We start from the raw sequence: 15910 nt of genomic DNA on the forward strand, positions 1-15910 counted from the left end.
CCTGTCTATAGACATATAAGTGAGCTCTGCTAAGATCAGCAGACAGGTCCTGCTCACCTGTAGATTCATGAGAAATAATAAATGGTAATTGTTTCAAACCATGAAATTTGGGGGTGGTTTGTTATACAGCAATAGATACACTTGGCTATTAAGTGACTCTTTTCTGGTTCTCCTATTGTCAAACCACTGACCCCACTCAGCCTCTTCCATTGCCTTTGCCAACTCAGTTTCTACCTACCCCTTAAACACTGATGTAAAACCCTTAGCCTTCTTTTCTTCTCCTTCACACATAATTTGGGTGATCTCATCCACGTGTTTCAATTGCTGTTTCTCTACAGATGACCCTCTATAGCTGTAATATAGTCCAGATCTCTCATTTACTGGCACCTACTACATCTCATGTTTATAGACCATCTCTTTCCCTGTGAGGGTAGTTGTTAAAAAGATGGACATATAGGAGAACAGCTTCTGCCTTACAAGACTCAGCATCAGTGAAGAGACAACTGAGTATAAACACTTTCAAAACATTGAGACAAACTGCAATGAGAAACAAAAGGCCATTTAACTCAAACTGTGACAGCCACTGGCTTCTGTAGGAGGAACCGGCTTATGTACTCTGTTCTACACTGGAGCAAAATTTGGTGTTTAGGATGCACATGTATTTGATCAAGGGAGGAGGCGGCATTTCAGGTCAAGTTGTGTATTCCAGCAACTATGTGTAGCTTAATCTGACTATAGCGGAGAGAGTGACTGTGACAGAGAAGACTGGAGAGGTGGGTGGCAGAGACGCATAGAAATACTTTTTTTACGCCACGTTAACGCATTGAGAAACCATCCTGAAGGCAATCCTGAAGGGGAACCGTTGAAAAGAACCATGGAAAGGGCTGGTAGGAAGCCACGCTGGATTTAGAGACAACAGTATGCATTTTTTGAGAAAAATGGACCAGAACCGAAAACTTAGCTTCTCCACTTGTTAGATGTAAATTCTTGACAAGTTTCTCAACTTCTCTGAGTGCCAATTTCCTTAAATGGAAAATGGGGATAGCAATATTTACATGTTAGCATTATTCTGATCATTAAAAGAGATACTGTATACAGCACGCTTGGTACGGGGTCAGGCATATGGCCGCTGCTTTCTAAATGGTGGTTAGCGGGCTGCTCAGGGTCAGCTGACGGCCGTATGCTTTTGATACTGGCACCAAGGCCTAGTACTAGAAATGATTCCCAGAGGCCTCAATATAAGTTTGTTGAACAGTGGAAGATCAACACCAAGTCTCACTTTTCTTCAAATCAGGACTTTGCTGGAGTGATCCTTTCAGAATTAAAGGCTTTATCTACATGGCAGGACAATCCTCACCTAGCTCAAAGAGATAAGTCGATAAAAATCTGACACAGAAATTTCAATTTTATAAACTTCCATGAAACAAAGAGTGTACTTGTACATTTTTCTAACTATGTGATGTTGTGAGAAATATATTTTTATTCAAACCCATAGTTAACACATTGCATATTTGCAAAACAAAATTTAACCGTCTTACTCAAGCCTTGTTTGAAATGACTAAAATCTTACCTTTAAGAAGAAGGGCATGAAGGAGAGTTTAATTCCACGAGCAAAAGCAATGGGTTTTAATTCTTCTCGTAGCTTAACCAGTTTAGTAAGGTCAACATCATCACAATATCCAAAATGAGGTATCTTCAAGGCTGCAGACATGGTCTTGACCATTGCTTTGTGAAAGCCTGGAAAACATTAAATATACATATATATATACGTATATATACATATATGCATATATATATATGTACTTTGTAAAAATTCTTAAATCCTTTAATCCCTTTAAAAGCTAAAATAGAAGGTTTTCTAATGTTACTTACTCTTAATTAAACTCTTCCTCTTGGAGCTACCATCTTCATTACATAACTTGAAAGCCAGTAATTTCAATGCTGAAGCATTGACTATAGCACAACACCCAGTGTCAACTGTAATAATATAACAGGTAACTGCTTTCAACACTGTGGTATATAAAAAATTCAAAAGGTGGCTTCTCTGGTGGCGCAGTGGTTGAGAATCCGCCTGCCGATGCAGGGGACACGGGTTTGAGCTCTGGTCTGGGAAGATCCCACATGCCGCAGAGCAACTAAGCCCGTGCACCACAACTACTGAGCCTGTGCTCTGGAGCCTGTGAGCCACAACTACTGAGCCCACGTGCCACAGCTACTGAAGCCTGTGCACCTAGAGCCTGTGCTGCTCCACAACAAAAGAAGCCACTGCAATGAAAAGCCCTTGCACCGCAAAGAAGAATAGCTCCTGCTCGCCGCAACTAGAGAAAGCCCGAGCACAGCAATGAACACCCAATGCAGCCAAACAAAAAAAATAATAACAATGCCAAAATAATAATAATAAATTCAAAAGCCATGTATTTACACAATGACTTCTTGCAAAGCCACTCTTCTGGAAGTTAATTATCCTAAGAGTTTGTAAATAACAAATCAGAAGTAGTTGTTTTGAAAGCTAACAAAAAATAATATTTAAAATATACCAAGCAAGTCTTCAAACAGAAAAAATATCTGTACGCAAATTTATACTCAAAGAAACCTGCTAACATGTTACTTTTCAAAAATTATCAGTATATATGAAAGCTTTTCCTAGAAAAACTGTAATTTCATCATGTTGAAGTAGCTTCTCCCCAAATAATTACTCTATTACCTTACATTACTATTATTATTACCTTTTATGGGTTCTGTTCTGTCTTTGCCTGTGAATACTGGAGGTTTTGATATTGGTATAGGAATAGTTCTCTCTTTTGGTTTTGGTGGAGGTGGCATAATTTCAGCTTTTGGTGAAGGAGGTAGTATAGCTCCTGTTTGCTTTTCCAGATAGCTGAGAATATCTTCTTTAAGTATTCTGCCATCTTTTCCAGAGCCAACAACTTCACTCAGCTTAATCTAAAAAATGACACATTTTAATGCTAAAAATAAAACTACCTAAAAATAAATAAACCCATCACTGAGGTCTCTAAGTGAAATTAAATGAACTGAAGGTAAAAAAAGTATCTCTGCCCAATAAATTAGTATAAGGAAATAACATTTTAATTATCTTAATAGAACACTGCAAACTATAAATAACATTTTCATCTTCTCAATAGAATGCTATAAACTATAGCTACTCTTCATAAGTGATCATTTGTTACTTTTGTACTTACTGTTCATTTGCCCATGCGGTAACAATGTAATATCTACATTGTATATAGCTATTTATGAAAACACATTTTTAAACAGTCAACTATTTCTAAATTTCTTGCATAATTCTTATTTGATTTTTTTCTATTCTTGGAGACTACATAAGAAGAACTGAAAGTTTAAACAAGAGTTAAACACTGTAACAAATGTAGACCCCTGTTTCTGACCTTGGCTACCAGTAAACATGTAATGGTTAAAATAATCATCCTATAAAAGCTCTCTTGAATTAGTTTTTTTTCTGATGGCTGTTTTAGAAAGATCAGTACAAAACACTGAAATTAACTTTACTGAGGCATACTTGGAATGTGAGTTTCTTGGTCCAAGTGAAGGGTCAAATAGTTAAGTTTTATTATTGCTTTCCACAGAACAAACAACAGATGATATAATTCCACTTTCTGCTGGGCACTCATGATACTTTTTGGAAACATTTGTGATCTGGCTTTATTTAATCACTTCCTATGTTTGGTAATAGAGATAAAATATTTCAATAAATTGAACTGTATTTAAATAAAAAGACACATTAGCTTGGATGATATCCTCACGCATAGCGTATATTAGTTAAACTCTCAAGGTTAAGTCCTATTTCATTTGTATTAATGCTTCTCTAAGAATGACCACAAAAGAGTAAAGGACTTTATCACATCAAACATTTAGTTTATAACAAATGAACTCTAAGAATTTAAACATAATTTTTAGGTAATTACAAACAACTGTAAGTGCCACTGGTTTTTAATTTTAGACAAACTCAATAATTAATATACAAACTGCAAAAAGAAGGGGGAAAAAGGTGATTTTATAATAATAAATCTGTTATTTAATTTCTAGTAATTATACAAATTCTCTAATTATACACATCTTTAGGAAAAGGAAAGCCACATCATATATTTCTACAGGTAGTCCTTTTATATAATTTTTAAAAAAATGGTAAAATGTTTATAGCTTTCAAAGCAATATATAAGAGCGTTATTTCATCTGCTGCCCTTAACAGTGTAGTGTTCCATATTACTATTTCTATTTTTCTGTTAAGCTAAATCGTCTTCATGTTTGAACACATTCAATGGCTAATAAATTTTCATTAAGGGTTTATAACATAATTTTCCTAAGCATTTCCCTGATTTTGAACACATGTGTGCCTTCTAATTTTGGGTTATATAAAACACTTTAATATATCCTAGATTATCTCCTTGGGATAGTTCCCCAATGGTAGGATAACTAGCTGAAGGAGAATGAACATTTTAATGACTCTTATTACCTATTCCCAAAATGTAAACTTTTTTCCCCCCAACTGTAATTTAACTACTTCTCTCAAAAACAGACAGACAAACAAAAGCCTACATTGTGAGGCATAGTGGAAAGAACTCAGGCTTTGGAACCACACAGATTTGTGCTCAAATCCCCAGTTCAGCTACTTACTTGATTTTAGGCAACTTAATCAACTCCTCTACCTTTTCTCATCTGCAAAAAGGGGATAACCCAAACCAGTCTGCAAGGTTACTGTGAGGATTAGCGATAATGTATGTATAGTGTCTGGCTCAGAAGTGCTCAAATAATGGAGGCATCAATTGTTGAGACACTATTAATGATTAAGAGCACTGGTTTTAGAGTCACAGAGACTCTCACAGAATCCTGGTTCCACCACTGGGTTAGCTGTGTGACCTTGGACCAGTTATTTGACCTCTCTAAGTCTTAGAAGGGCCCTTTGTCTCAGAGTTGTGAAGATTAAATGAGATAACACATAAATAATTAGCACAATGCCTAGGAGCCATCTCACTTTGGAGGTAAAGCAGCAATGACTGTCAGGTAAGAGGGAAAACAGAAGGCCAGGCTCGTTGATTCAAGTCAGTATAGCTCTATGGTTTTCCCTACCTCCCTGGGATCAGGCAGATCCTTGGGACCACATCCTTGTCTGGTCCATTTCCCATCCCTTCCCTGTACGCCTTCCTTCATTCCTAGTAAAGATGATCACTGTCTCAATCAATCAACCATGTGTTCCCAAACCCTTGTCTCAAGCTATGCTTGTAGGGTACCTGATCTAAGACACTAGTATTTACAAGTGCTCAATAAATGGTAGCCCTGACTGTTATTAGGATCTCAGGAAGAATAATAAATCCACACTTCTCAATTAACATGAATAATAAGTTCACAATTTTCTTTTCATTGCTCGTGAGGACTTTTATGCAACTATCACTTTTTAGTAACAGACATTTTCATGTTTCCTTTAATCCCAACTTGAGCCATCTCATCACGGGATAGCTGGGTAATTCTTCATAGATACACATGTATACCATCTGTGTGATCTCACACTTAAATATTAAGAAAACTTACATTGTTTTCCATTGCAAGGCGACGAACTGCAGGAGTTGCCAGTGTTTTTTGGCCCTTTATCTCTTGGTGTGTGTGTTCATCATGGGACACAGCAGGAGTTTCAACAACATCTTCTTCTGAATCTGGTAACAAGGTAAAATTTTACTCTTTAGTAGAAAATATTGAAACAACTAAAACAACAAGCTTAGTGTCTTATATAAATAAATTCAAATTAAAGTATACAGTCAAAAAGCATAATAGATGAGCTACTTCAGAATGGGAAAACACAACTGTAAAATGGAAAAACATACAAGGGTACTAGAGTGAGTGAGAGGGGTGTACGGGTACCAGGTACTGTTTAATGATTATTATTGCCTGCTGTTTACTTCATTTCTGTTAAAATTATGTAGCAGCTACAAGTTAAAAAATGCAAGTTTCTTTCATAAATTTTAAAACACATTGTATTGTAAACATTTTCCTAATAAATTTCTCATATACATATGAAATGAGAATCAAATGTGAGGTAAATTACATGAATCATGTAAAATCTGTGACAATCTTAAATGCTTTCCTAAGATAATATAGCATTTAAATTTTTTCTTTGCTTTGAATATGGCTTAAGGAATGCTGTGGAAGGTTTTATTTTCATGGCTAATACTAATTTGGTTGTTTTATTCTCTAACTGTAGAGTAGTGATATAAGAAAAACTATCTTGGGCTATTAGCATGTATTTTTGCAACCAAAAAGAAAAAGGTTTTAAGAGCATTTAATTGTCAAAGTTGGATGTTAGGAAATCAGTGCTATAGTACAGCAGAATCTCTGTGGGAATAAGTAAACTAGAGCCAACCTCTGAAAATCAGCAGAAAACTGAGTTAGCTTTGACATTCTATTCTAAGCAAATAAAAATTTTCCACTGCTAGAAAACTATGGAAAGACATTCTATTCATTCATTCCTCCTCACTAGTCTATGAATTGGTCTGGTGGAGCTCTCAAAGTTCCCCTACGGTTAAGGAAGAGAAAAAACAAACACTTTGTATTGAACATGAAGAGTAGTAGAATATTCCACTCCAAAATGTGATTGTAGGAGTTCAGAACATACCACCCCAACATATGCCACTTTGGTGTACTGATTATTTTCAAGAGCTGTACGCACTTGAAAAACAACAAATGCAGGGAGAGGCTTACTCTGAACTCTCTTCATGTACCTAAAGACATCCAAAAGGAACTCAACTGTCAGAAACTCCCTCCCTAGGAGTTTCATCCAACCACGGAAGATTGACTCATCACAGGAGAAGAGACTAGAAATCAGCAACACATCCATATAAACTTTTGTCACAAACTATCATACCTCCCATATATTCTTCTAAGAGCCAATTCATCCTTCCTAAAAATCACTTACTCTTCCCTAAGAGGCCTACATCCCTCCTCCCCTTTCCCTATTAAGAAGGTATTTAAACCTGAATCTTAAAGCCACCTCTCTGAGTTATTCATTTTTCCTGGGTATCTCCCAGGTATACATGACGTCTACATGTTAATAAATTTGTTTTTCTCTTGTTCATCTGTCTTTTATTACAGGGGTCTCAGCTAAGAACTCAGAAGGTACAGGGAAAATTATTCTTCCTTCCCACAATCACCTAGTATATATCGTATACTGCACTACATATGTAATAGCTTACTCTTCACTCCAGTGTGTAAGATAGGTGTTATTATCCCCATTTTACAGATTAAAAAAAATGAGACTTGAGATGAAGAGACTGGCCCATGGTCACACACCTAATAAACTGTGAAGAGCTGGGATTCAATCCTAGGGCTGACTCAGTTTGTGCTGTTTCCTTTAGTTTATGGCTGGCCCTAGTAGATTTTCTTTCTGGTCAAATAAGCTGGAATATAACTTCTACAGCTCCAGGCATAATTTTATTGCATAAAATTGCATAATTGCATAATTTATGCATGATTGCATAATTTATGTATAATTGCATAATTTTAATGCATAATTTTATTGCATTTTGAGAAGCCCATAATTTTATTGCATTTTGAGAAGCCCTGGGCTTCATCTGTTGAAGTTACTGGAGAAACTAGCAAGAAAGATTAGCATTAGGAACTAAGATCCAAAGAAAAATCAAGGGGGTTCAGCTGTAGGAATCCCAAATACTAACTTGAATAACGCATATTTGCTACAGTTTGAGAAATGCATAAATGCCCAGACATATCATATACAAGTTATTATATAACAGTTCCAAAATATCATGTTATTTATTGCTACTCACCTTTCTGGAAAACAGTCTATATATCACCAAGTAGTACTGCCTTTTGGAATAACTTCGGTGTAAGTATTAAGTAATAAAACAAAGATTTGCAAGAAGTCACTCATATTATATATGAGTTGTAGTTGTCATGTAGTTGTGGGCAGAAAGTTCTCTTAATACTAAAATACTACCTTGCTAAGGACATTGGAAAGCCAGGGATGATTTAACAGAGATTTAACAGAGAATATCTACCAGAAAGCCATTTCCATGATCCAAGGGTTTCCAGTCTTTTTGTTACCTTGATCATAGAACTTATCTTAAAAGTGACCCAGTAGAGAAGAAGTAAATCATAAGGAATGGAGGGAATGTCATTTTCTAAATGGATGAGTGTTTGTGGCATGATGCCAAGATAAACGGAGTGATCAACATCAAATCACAATTTCGCACAGATACAAAAGGATATTTGGTTCAGAACCTAACAACTAGGAAGAAGATCTAGGAAGATGACCAGACCTTTCAGGCAGGAGAGAAAAGAACGGTTTCTAAATTCAACTTAGAGAGCTAGCGGCCACAATAACTTCTATTAGCATTTGATTCAATAACCTTAGCCCTGATAGAGATTGCACATTAGAAAAAGTTACAGTTTTGGAGAAAGTTGCTGCTGGTTCAGTTTTGCTGATGCAACAATCTGTTTCTGTTACCGTGCCCTGTTACCTCGATGAAATAGAGATTGCAAGCTATACAACTGGGAAACCAGCAAAGTCAAGCTGTCCTGGTTATTCTGGTTCAGCCTTTGAACTGTCAGCTTAGCTATAAACTGCGACATGTTTAACACAGGGGGAGGCCCATATTGCTACCCCCCAAATGTGGAATGCTTATTACTTTTTCCAGATTTAATTAAACATATGATTGTTCTATGCAATAAGAAGAAAGTGTGGACAGTAAATCAGAGGATGACTAAAATAAAACCATAGTGATCTTGATGTAAAACCAGAGTTTGTGTAACAGAGTGGGACCTGGCAGTAACTCCTGTCATTTTTCAACTTTTTGAAGAGTAAGTCCTAACATTTGACTCCTTCCTATTGTACTTCACATAGATGACTAAGATAATGAAGAAATTATTAATAGTAAATTCTAGTTTGTACTTTCCCCTGAAGCTATTGGACATAATTGTTTTCATATCATGAGCTTATAAACAGGAACCTAGTATTTTTATGATTGCAACCGATCAGACTTTGAAAAGCAGGAAGTTTTTTATTGTAAGTTAGAAAAAATATTCTTTTCAGGATTGTTTTTGGACATGTGTATGGTAAAAATACAACTTAAAGTGTTTTAATATAAATGTTAACTATTTGGCACAATATTTTGAGGAGCTTAGTTAAACGTAAAGGACTTCTGTGACTTTTCACATTAAAATGTCAAATTCTTTTCAAATGAGGCTTCGGGGAAAATGATCTTGATCATATTGGCTTTGGTTATAATTCCATTCATTCAATGTACTCTATTCCTTGCCTTTTAAAATAACTAATTTTGATTCTGAGAAAATTAAGAATTCCAGTGTGATAAAGGCAATTTTTCTTTTATGCAAAAATGAAGTCTTAGTAATTTTCAACTTAGTTTTGTATTCCAGGTATGGAGTTGCCTTAAAAAATCTTTTGAAACTTGTTTAAAACATAAATAAATAAAAATAAAATACTACCTTGTTAAATAGCACTTGAAGCAATTTTCTAAGTTTTTTTATATGATTATACTTATATAAAGTATACTTTATATACTTATTTTCTCCTTTGATGTTCACAATAATGCTACAAGAATGCAGGGCACATTCTTGATTTTACCAAAGTAGAAACAGACTCTAAGGGGGATGGAGTTAAGACTAAGCTAAAATTTCATGACTCTCCCCAGCTGATGTGATTTTCACTGTTCTTGCACTATACTCTAATATGTGGGATTTTATTCCTTCAGTAGTAGATTTAGATACAGTTTTTAAAACCTTAATTAAATTTTAAGAAAGAACAAAAGGACGCTGGTAAATAAGTTTTTATCATGAAGACTGTCAATTTAGTGTTGCTGGAATTCATCATGTGAAGAAAATTATAATAAAATGATATTATTTCATATTAAATAAAAGAGTAATTTGAATTAGTAAAAATATTAAAACTGTGTGATTGCAATGGGAAATACTTTTGAAATACCAAAGCACTCAAAGGTTTTTGAAAGAGTTGTTTTTGTAAGAAGCTTTAAACTTTTCCTCCCTGCAAAACTTCTTAGGAAGACCTTTCTTCATAGCACAAATCTAAACCTTAGTTTAGTTTCTGCTCAAATCATCATAAATTGAGAATTAATGACGTCTAAACCAATGAGATTGCATAGCATTTTCTTTCTCACTTCAAATTACTGAAACAGCTAATTCAATCAATTCAGTCTACAATTAGCTATACAAAATAAGGTTTTAGTTACGATGATAGGTGTTCATGTTAAAGGGTAAATGCAATATAACAGCAGAATGATATAAAAGTATTCTGCTACATCTTATGTCCCTTCTGCTATAAAGTATTCTGCTACATCTTATGTCCCTTCCTCTCTTCCCTTAATACTTCCCCATGGTGGCAAGACTCCTCAATTAGAGCTAATTAGGTATAGTAACTCTCCACTTGTCTGGTGGTCAAGCATTCTGGCAACTTAATGTTGTACACAGCTGTAGGTGCAGAACACCTAAAACCGTGCCACGCAGCCTCAGTATTAAAACCATACACTTGCTCCAGAGAAAAGTCATTTAGACTCTCAATCACAACCTATTTTCTCTTCTTAGCACATATTTCTTAACAACTTGGTTATCTGTATTGCCAGAAAGTTAGGAAGGAGAGTGATGGCCTGGCACAATGACAAGGCTAAGGGGTAGGCTGAAAAAACAAAAATCAGAGGCAGAATTGTGTTTTTCCCAGAAAAATGAAAAAAGATTTTAGGTTATACCCAATATCCTCCCTTTAAGAAGGCATAAAATATGTAGGTTTAAAAAATAAATAAAACTACTGATTCCCATTAAATAAATGGTTTAGAAAAGTTTGGGTTCAAAAAGCTTTACTTGTTTAGAAAAGTGAGGAGTCATCCTACTTTTTAAAATAGAGGTTAGAGAAAGCCAGGTTAGCTGTAAAGAGAACTCATGGCAATATTCTTAAAACTGAGTTCACAGCAGACAACATACTGAGACGTGGATCAGCTTTGACATAATCTTGATAATATTAATTAACTAAATTTCAATTTGTAATTTTTTTTTAAAACAGCATAAATGAGTCTAGTAAGCTCTTTTCAAGTAGAGTCTACCTACAGTCAGAGCACTCAGAGATAGGAGTTGGAGGTCACAAATACTTTTTCCCTCATCAGAATTATCATGACACTCCAGTCTTGAAAAGCAGGCTGCAACACCATGTTACAAAGAGAGTACCATAGAATATTATTTAAACAAGCATTAAAAGACAGGATTTAATTTCCGTTACTGCTATTAAGACGTCTACTCTTGATCCCTTACACTCTTGATGGTTCTATGCTACAATTATTTCCCACCTGTAAAATGGACATCATGTGTCTTATACTTCTAAAAGACTTTTTTAGGTAATTTTCTATTTATAGTATAATTGGTTTTCTTGGCACTAAAACGAGGAACAGTATAGACAAATTCAGTATTACTACAAATTCTTGTTTAAGACAGGTACACAAAATATTTAGAAACTTTTCCTGTTTCCAGAATTTAAAAAGAGGCACACATAAATTTCTTAGTAAGTTGAACCTACTATTCTATAGGCTTGCTTATTTATTTTATGCTTCATAGTCATTCTTACAGTAAAAAACAATAAAAATTACAAGAAAACATAAATATAAAAGCAAAAAGGTATACACAGAAAATAAAATTAGCATGCAAGGCAATTATTCAGAATACACTTTGAATTGCAAATGAAATAGAAGAGGTAACAATGATCAGTTCTCTATGAGGAAAATTATCAGATAATTTTTACTCTGAACATAACCTATCCAATCCCATTAAGTTTTTACAGACATATAATAAACTGCACGTACATAAAATATAAAATTTCATAAGTCTTGAAATATATATATACCCATAACTATCACCAAAATCAAGATAATGGACATATCACCCCCCAAAGTTTCCTTATACTCCTTGGTAATTCCTCCCTCCTAACCTTCTGCCTCCTTCCTACCCTATCAGCAGGCAACCACTAATGGGTTTATTGTCAAAATATATTAGTTTGCATTTCTAAAACTTTATATACATAGAATCATACAGCATGTTCTCTTTTATGTCTGGCTTCTCTGACTCAGCATAATTTTTCAAGATTCATCCATGTCATACAGGAAATTAATTTTTGTAAAAAATTATCTAGAAAAAATATAGCCCCTCCTGAAAAAGTTCTATGATTTTATAATTTGCTATATCAAGACTTATTAAGTTGGATTTCATTGGAGATACCAAAAGAAACTCTAAAAAATAAAACTCTAAGAAAGAAAAGGAAACAATAAAACCCCCCACAAATCCCAATTGTTCACTTGTTCATATACAGTCAGCCCTGGGAATCCACAGGTTCTGTATTCATGGATTCAACCAACTGCTGATCGAAGATACACAGAAAAAAAATGTATGTAGGTTATATGCAAATACTACACCATTTTTTTTTTTTTTTGCGGTACACAGGCCTCTCACTGCTGTGGACTCTCCCGTTACTGAGCACAGGCTCCAGACGTGCAGGCTCAGCAGCCATGGCTCACGGGCCCAGCCGCTCCGCAGCACGTGGGATCCTCCCGGACTGGGGCATGAACCCGTGTCCCTTGCATCGGCAGGCAGACTCTCAACCACTGCACCACCAGGGAAGCCCACTACACCATTTTATACAAAGGACTTGAGCATCCGCAGATTTTGGTGTCCCTCTCTCTGTGTGTGTGTGTGTGTGTGTGTGTGTGTGTGTGTGTGTGTGTCCTAGAACCAATCCTTTGCAAATACCACAGGATGACTATAATTTGCTTTTGTGGACAGCCTAGATAGGTATCTAAGCTGGTCTACAGCACTTGACTGGGTATTCTAATTTACTAACATCCACAATAATGTTCAGCATCTTTGGTTGTCTCAGTTTATGCCAAGAGTATAATTCTTTCCTTTCTAGGTCTTAACTGAATGAAAGAAAAATCTATACCTATTATCTTGTTGATCCATCAAAATAATTCTGTGTTTATTTCAGGTAATTTTTAAAGGTAAATTCTTTTTTGTTTTTAATATTCCTAAATCATGCCTTTCAATAGAAATTTGGAGTCAAGATAATAGCACCCCTAGTACCCAGATTATGGTCTCTTATTTATTCCACATTAAAAGGAAAAAGAGGCCCTCAAGGAATGGATAATTCCAGGTCTGGGGTAGGAAAAGTATCAATATAAGGTGAGTCCCAGATCATCTCCTTGTGCCAAAAGCAAGGAAGGTTTTGAAAAGTAACAGCGTCATGTTAAAAGAACACACAGAAGCCACCTTGAAATGGTCACCACTATTAATGATTTGAGCATTAAAAAGAATTATAATAAAAACATCAGGTCAAATGAAATATAAACAAAGAGAATGTTGGAAAAATTAATATCACCATTTGAAGGGCCTATTAAAGTAACTCCTTATTTTAATAATTGGTAAAGAAAGACTGGAATGTCTTTCCAGTAGGAACTGTATTTCATAGTAACAAATAGCCCCAATTGATGAAGGAAGGGATAGCTCCACTTTACAGAATAATGCCACCTAATAATGTTAAAGGAATCCAAAAATCATCATTCTACAACCACTAAAATAATTGTGGTATGGTTATGGCAAGGGTATGGTTATGGTTCCATGTTTAAACTTAGCATTATTACACCAGGTCATCCAGACGTTATTTGTGTCCTGATACGGAGAAATATGAAGTACATAATATTTCCATGATGTAGATTCTAGCCAAAATATTTAACTGCAACCTAGCCTTTAAAACTTACTTCTAGTTTACAGGAAATATAAAGAAGAGAGGAACAAGTCAAATACCACCATGAAGAAGCAACAAGTCTAAAAGATGTGACATTCTGCAAAACAAATGCTACCATCTCTTCAGCAAGTCAGTGTCATGTGGGGAAGTAGGACCTAGATTAAAAGAGACCAGGTGCAATTTGTAGTCCTGTACTAGACTCTAGCTTGAACAAACCAATTGAAATTTCAAGGACATTTTGGTGGCAACTGGGGAAATTTAAATTTAGATATGGTGCGACTACCAGATAAAATGAAAATGTATTGTTATGAAACCATGTAGAGTCATTAACTAAGCAAACACATTAGAATGTACCAAATACAAGTCTGGTTAAAAAAAATACCAAAATGCAAACAAAAATTAAATTCAAAGAAAAAATATTAAAAACAGCAAAGAAAAAGCAAAAATAACATACAAGGGAATCCCCATAAGGTTACAGCTGATTTCTCAGCAGAAACTCAACAGGTCAGAAGGGAGGGGCAGGATATACATAAAGTGATGAAAAGGAAAAACCTACAACCAAGATTACTCTACCCAGCAAGGATCTCTTTCAGATTCTATGGAGAAATCAAAACCTTTACAGACAAGCAAAAGCTACAAGAATTCAGCACCACCAAACCAGCTTTACAACAACTGCTAAAGGAACTTCTCTAAGTGAGAAACACAAGAGAAGAAAAAGACCAAAAAAACAAACCCAAATCAATTAAGAAAATGATAATAGGCACATATATATTGATAATCACCTTGAATGTAAATGGATTAAACACACCAACCAAGACACAGACTGGCTGAATGGATACGAAAATAAGACCCTTATATATGCTGTCTACAAGAAATCCACTTCATACCTAGGGAAACATACAGACCGAAAGTGAGGGGATGGAAAAAGATATTCCATGCAAATGGAAATCACAAGAAAGCTGGAGTAGCAATACTCATATCAGATAAAATAGAGTTTAAAATAAAGACTGTTACAAGAGATAAGGAGGACACTACATAATGATCAAGGGATCAATCCAAGAAGAAAACAATTATAAATATATATGCACCCAACATAGGAGCACCTCAATACATAAGGCAAATGCTAACAGCCATAAAAGGGGAAATCGACAGTAACACAGTAATAGTGGGGGACTTCAACACACCACTTACACCAACAGACAGATCATCCAGACAGAAGATAAATAAGGAAACACAGGCTTTAAATGACACAACAGACCAGATAGACTTAATTGATATTTTTAGGACATTCCACCCATAAGCGGAAGAATACACTTTCTTCTCAAGTGCACATGGAATGTTCTTCAGAATACATCTCATGTTGGGTCATAAATCAAGCCTTGGAAAATTTAAGAAAACTGAAATCGTATCAAACATCTTTTCCAACCACAATGCTATGAGATTAGAAATCAATTACAAGAAGAAAACTGTAAAAAACACAAATACATGGAGGCTAAACAGTGCACTGCTAAATAACCTAGAGATCACTGAAGAAATCAAAGAAGAAATTTAAAAACACCTAGAAACAAATGACAACAAAAACACAATGATCCAAAGTCTATGGGATGCAGCAAAATCAGTTCTAAGAGGGAAGTTTATAGCAATTCAAGTTCACCTCAAGAAACAAGAAAAATCTCAAATAAACAATCTAACCTTACACCTAAAGCAACTAGAAAAAGAACAAAGAAAACCCAAAATTAGTAGAAGGAAAGAAATCATAAAGATCAGAGCAGAAATAAATGAAAGAGAAATGAAGAAAACAATAGCAAAGATCAATAAAACTAAAAGTCAGTTCTTTGAGAAGATATACAAAACTGATAAACTTTTAGCCAGACTCATCAAGAAAAAAAGGGAGAGGACTCAAATCAATAAAATGAGAAACGAAAAAGGAGAGATTACAGCTGACACTGCAGAAATACAAAGGATCATAAGAGACTACCACAAGCAACTATATGCCAATAAACTGGACTACCTGAAGTAATGGACAAATTCTTGGAAAGGTACAACTTTCCAAGATTGAACCAGGAAGAATTAGAAAATATAAACACACCAATCACAGGTAATGAAATTGAAACTGTA

At 35.1% G+C, this 15910-nt stretch overlaps 1 protein-coding gene across 1 annotated transcript in view; it reads right to left on the bottom strand.

The window, feature by feature from the left end:
• Positions 1 to 15910, bottom strand: part of DBT (dihydrolipoamide branched chain transacylase E2) — a 41445-nt gene that overhangs the window by 8938 nt on the left and 16597 nt on the right. The window contains exons 5-7 of the mRNA XM_027114471.1: positions 5563 to 5684; positions 2727 to 2943; positions 1571 to 1737 (exon numbers count right to left, since the gene is read on the bottom strand). Of these exons, the coding sequence (XP_026970272.1) occupies positions 1571 to 1737; positions 2727 to 2943; positions 5563 to 5684 (506 nt within the window). The remainder of the gene's footprint in view (positions 1 to 1570; positions 1738 to 2726; positions 2944 to 5562; positions 5685 to 15910) is intronic.

This window comes from Aethalodelphis obliquidens, unplaced genomic scaffold, assembly GCF_003676395.1.
Source record: "Aethalodelphis obliquidens isolate GAN/ISIS:26980383/991018 unplaced genomic scaffold, ASM367639v1 scaffold13, whole genome shotgun sequence".
Classification (NCBI taxonomy): Eukaryota; Metazoa; Chordata; class Mammalia; order Artiodactyla; family Delphinidae; genus Aethalodelphis; species Aethalodelphis obliquidens.